This window comes from Littorina saxatilis, linkage group LG1, assembly GCF_037325665.1.
Source record: "Littorina saxatilis isolate snail1 linkage group LG1, US_GU_Lsax_2.0, whole genome shotgun sequence".
NCBI lineage: Eukaryota > Metazoa > Mollusca > Gastropoda > Littorinimorpha > Littorinidae > Littorina > Littorina saxatilis.
Window position 1 is genome coordinate 28,618,414 of NC_090245.1, and position 4,746 is coordinate 28,623,159.

The 4,746-nt window shown below is 41.1% G+C and overlaps 1 protein-coding gene across 2 annotated transcripts in view; it reads left to right on the plus strand.

Moving 5' to 3' along the window:
- LOC138966196 (glutathione S-transferase theta-3-like) overlaps nt 1–4,746 on the plus strand; it is a 10,150-nt gene continuing 5,404 nt past the window's right edge. The window contains exons 1-2 of one of the 2 annotated variants that reach the window (XM_070338329.1): nt 1–115; nt 3,159–3,441. In XM_070338329.1, coding sequence (XP_070194430.1) covers nt 3,292–3,441 — 150 coding nt within the window. In that variant the 5' untranslated portion in view covers nt 1–115; nt 3,159–3,291. Of the gene's footprint in view, nt 116–1,877; nt 2,224–3,158; nt 3,442–4,746 lie in introns of those variants that run through there. The other variant, XM_070338337.1, reaches the window with a different exon arrangement.

Sequence of the window (4,746 nt, forward strand, 5' to 3'; positions counted from 1 at the left end):
TTACACTGAAACGGAAAGGCCTACAGTTGGATTGTTACCGACGTGTGCTTTCTTCAACGCCTGAGGGTCTACAACAGTTGTGGCAACTAGTGGTATTCGGAGAACGCTTGCAGAGGTGAGGGTAGTATGTAGTAGTTTTATTGAATTGTTTATATTGTTTTATAGTGTGTGTGTGTCTGTGTGTGTGTGTTAGTGTGCGTTTGTGTGTGTGTGTGTGTGTGTGTGTGTGTGTGTGTGTGTGTGTGTGTGTGTGTGTGTGTGTGTGTGTGTGTGTGTGTTTGTTTGTCGGTGTCGGTGTCTGTCTGTCTTCTTGACACACACACACTCTCTCTTTCTCCCTCTTTCACAGAGAGACAGAGAGAGAGAGAACTCAGAACTCAGAACTTTATTACATAAGGTTAAAGGTTTTAGGCTTAGCCTAATCTTCCAACCTGTCCATGGAACATATACAGAGAATAATTGTAAGAGAGAGAGAGAGAGGGGGGGGGAGAAAGAGAGAGAGAGAGAGAGAGAGAGAGAGAGAGAGATTGAAATACGGAAGTAATTATACATTTATCTCTCTTCGATCTGTTCGTGCATAAATGCAGCATACAAAGTGGTTGGGCTGTCACCAAACACACAATTGACATATATGTCATACTCACAATGGTTTTTTTTTAAACGTTAGACAATGATTTAAGGCTTTGGGTGAAACTAAGAACAAGACTTGGGGAAACAAAACAAAAAAAGTTTGCTTGTGTCCAAAAATTGAAAAAAACGAAAACAGGAAGTAGAAGACGAAGTTGAAGAAATCACAAACAATAATTTCATTCTGCCCAGGTTTTTTTTCACAAAAGCAGTTGTCGCTCATACCTTCTATATATCTAACACCAAGTCTCTATGACCAATGCAATCAAGAAAAGCCTGTTAAACACTAACCCACATCATTCATTGTCACAGTCACGGCTCAGTGAATTCTGACACCTCTTGTCAGTGGAGTCATAGACCATTTATCCTGGACTGCCAGCTAGCTCTCTCTCCGCTCTTTCTCTCTATTACGAGGTTGCGGCCTCTCGCATTTAGGAACCTACGCTTACAAGCCTTTCAGAAATCAGGGGGACGTGATATCCGGTGTCGATTGTAAACATGGACGAAGTTGCCGAGGTAAGTTCTGAAAATGCTAAAATAAACTCAGCAAAAGTGCATATGGAACATGTTTTTCGATGAGTTTTGTTAAGTTTAGTTTGGAGTTTTGGAAAATCCAGTTCATTGTCACCTCCCATTGTCACAAATAACTGGAGCGTGCTTTCTTTTCACTGTCTTCGAATCGCTGGCCTTTCAAACCGGACGCGACGCGCCCCTGAAAGTCGAGAGTCGTAACCTCGAAGGGTCACGTGACGAGTTGGTGGTCCAGGCTATTTGGTCTATGGTGCAGTGAATCCAGGGGCGGACGAGGGGGGGGGGGGGGGTTCTGGGGTTTCCGGAAACCCCCCCCCCCCCCCCCAGCCAAAAAATAAAAATATTTTTTTGTGTTTTTGGGGGTTGAGTTTCAATGTTTGGGATATTAAGCAGTGACAAAATCTGCTGCCTGAAACTGGTAATGATCATCCTCAGAATGCACCAGATTGCACCATTTTGTATCCTTTTTTTCAAAATTTTCCGGGGGGGCATGCCCCCGGACCCCCCTAGCAAGCTAGGCGCTTTGCGCGTCGGCTCGGCGCTTCGCGCCTTTACACTCATATCTTCACAATATACTTTTGGAAACCCCCCCCCCTCCCCCATAAAATGAACTGATCCGCCCCTGGAATCGAACCTGTATTTGCTTTCCATAGGGGTCAGACAGTTAAAAAAAAGAAAGAGGAAAAAGTTACCGTCACGCGACCAGATTGACGACTGAGGACTATCGAATAGGTTCGACTCGCGGAACAAAACGATTTTTTTGTTCACAGTTTGGGAAGGATTGTGAAGAAGAGTTTTTGGATACGTTACATGTGTGCGTTCTAATTCTATACGTGAATGTTTTCGTCGTACTCAAGAGTCTTCTAGGGGTGAACACTTACATGAATAAATCTTCGAAACTTGTTGGATACAACGCGGAATGTGACATGTGAATAGTAGAGATATGGTCTAGATGGAAATGTGATTTGAGCGAGGCAATACCGAACGGAATGGAGAACAAAATGAACTTGTGATCCGAGTTGTGAATTTAGTGTGTGTTATTCCAATAAAGACGGATACAGAAAGGTAACAAATATCTGTTTTTGCCCGAACAGCATCATCCGGAGAGGATTGACAGGAAACAAGTTAATGAAAAGTACATTAATTCTATCTATGCAATGTTCAGGTACATAAATGAATGAGTGAATAAATGAAAATAGACATACACTACCTAATTAATTCATATATACAGACGAACAAATAGAGAAATAATGTGCAAATTGACACGAACTACGAAAACCTGGAAAACAAACCTGACACTCATAACGCTTATAAACCACAGGATAGGAACGTGTTAAAAACATAAGCAAGTTAGTATGAAAATTGCATGTTCATGCTCAACAACCGTTAGGCAAATAGGCACTGCATGAGCAACGTAACACGAAGCTGAGCTAACATTGGACAGGAATTTCAATCCAAAGTGTAGTCTCGGGGTAACTACACACTGCTGATCACTGATATCTTCAGGGTCAAACTTAAACCGTTGGTAACTGTGCAAACAAACTCAGTGCTCATCAAAAGCTGACATTTCGACCTTTTGCCTAGAACTGCTGTAGCTAAAAAAAGAAATTAAAGAAAAAGACACGGAGAATTGCGTCAGGTAGTTTCAAAAGTTAGAGAATTTGACTGGTTGGAATACTGGTATCACAAATTAGAAACATTTCACCACTGCAGACATGACTTTTCTAACCTGACTTTCACACAGGCAACAGAAACAGGTGTCCAGAAACACGGCTTGCATCGATGAGTTATAGTGTCTATATCGAACATATTTATTATAAATAACCATTGTAATAAAGCGTCTCCATGTCAAGATTTCACTTAATGCACACACAAAATTGAAAATGAAAAAGAAATTAAATAAGTATTAGGCAAGATAAAGCAAAGCAAAACATATCTATTTGTTACTGATCAGTAGACAAACGAATGGATCATAATACCCAATTCCTATGTCACAACAGGTACACACATTCACACAGGATGTAACCCACAGATCTGGTGACGACCTGTAACGCACGACAAAAAAGCGAAACAAGTTCGCTGCATTTTGACAGAAGCATTCAGAGAATCAGTTCTCCTTGCGTCGTTACTGAAATGATGGCAACTTCAAACGGCGAAGTGGAAGAGAGTACGCTGAATTCTTCTGGAACTAGTTCTACGCTGGCCAACATCAAGAAACCTCTGGAACTCTACCTTGTCAGAATCTCTCCACCTTGCAGAGTGGTGTGGATGTATTTGCTGCAGGTGAGTTAAATGAATAAAAACCTTGTCGTTGTTTTCAAAGGTCTGTCTCTGTCTTTCTCTGCCTCTATGTAAGTCTTTCTCTGTCTGTTTGTATGTCTTTGTCTGCCAACAGGTACCTCTTTCAGATCCTGTATATATATATGTCTTTCTCTGCCGGCATGTTTATGTTCCTTTGCATGTATGTTTGTATTCTCTGCCTGTCTTTCTGTCTTTCTCTGCCTATATGTTTGTCTTTCTCTGTCTCTCTTCACTACCTGTATGAATGTCTGTCAGTATATCTTTCTCTGTCTGTCTGTACGTCTTTCTCCCTGTCTGTATGTTTGTCTTTCTCTGTCCAGGTGATTTGTTTTCTCTGCCTGTATTTAAAACATACCAGTAGGACAATTAAACACTTGTAATTTTCAACGTGTAAGAGCAGTGGTTCGCTTTCCCAAGTGCACAAATCTCCAGACAATGGCTAACCAAAGCCTGCTTCAATTAACTGTTGTACGTTGTATTAACAAGACAAACAGGGGCATTCCGGGTGGGTAAATATTTTATCTGGCAGGTAATGATTTACGAAGCAGGACATTGGATAGGAAGGTAACAACTTACGCTGAGACGTTTGTTCTGTGCAGGGGTTTCAATTTTCTTCGCATGAGAGGAGACCCCAGATAAGTACATTAAAGCCGTGAGAGAGAGTGTACTTTCAGTTCGAATTCCTATTTGCTTTTTGAATAAAGATCGTTATCATTTAGCAACGCACTAGTAGATACTGATTCAATCATAGGTTAGGTGACAGACTTGTCATAACGTGTAATGAAGCATGAGGATAAAGAAGACCGTTGTAACCACGCCCTTTCGCCCATATCGATTTCAGATACACTACGTTACATTTCCGTCTTGAAGGAAAGAAACACCCTCAGATTCAAGGCGATTTTCCCTGATATGATTATTGTGGGATCAAATCTTGAATGAGCGCTATTTTTAACAGCTAGTTCATGGTTGCACCTTGATTTAACAATATTTTTTCAATGGCGCCCCTGACCAGCGAATTAAGCGATGATGTAGCGACTCTTTTATGTATCAAGGTTCTTGACAATTGATTCCTTTACTTTAATTGCTGCACAATGTTCTGATAGTCGTCATTTTCACAGATGACTCAGTGAATCTTCATGACGCTATGAGGCGTGAAGCTCATCGGGATATGTCTTATCTCTCATGGTCATTACCAAATATAGTACATTATGTTTGCAATGTGTAGTACAACATTTTCCATGTTCAGATAGACATCAGCATCACAGATGACTCACTGGACCTGCCTGA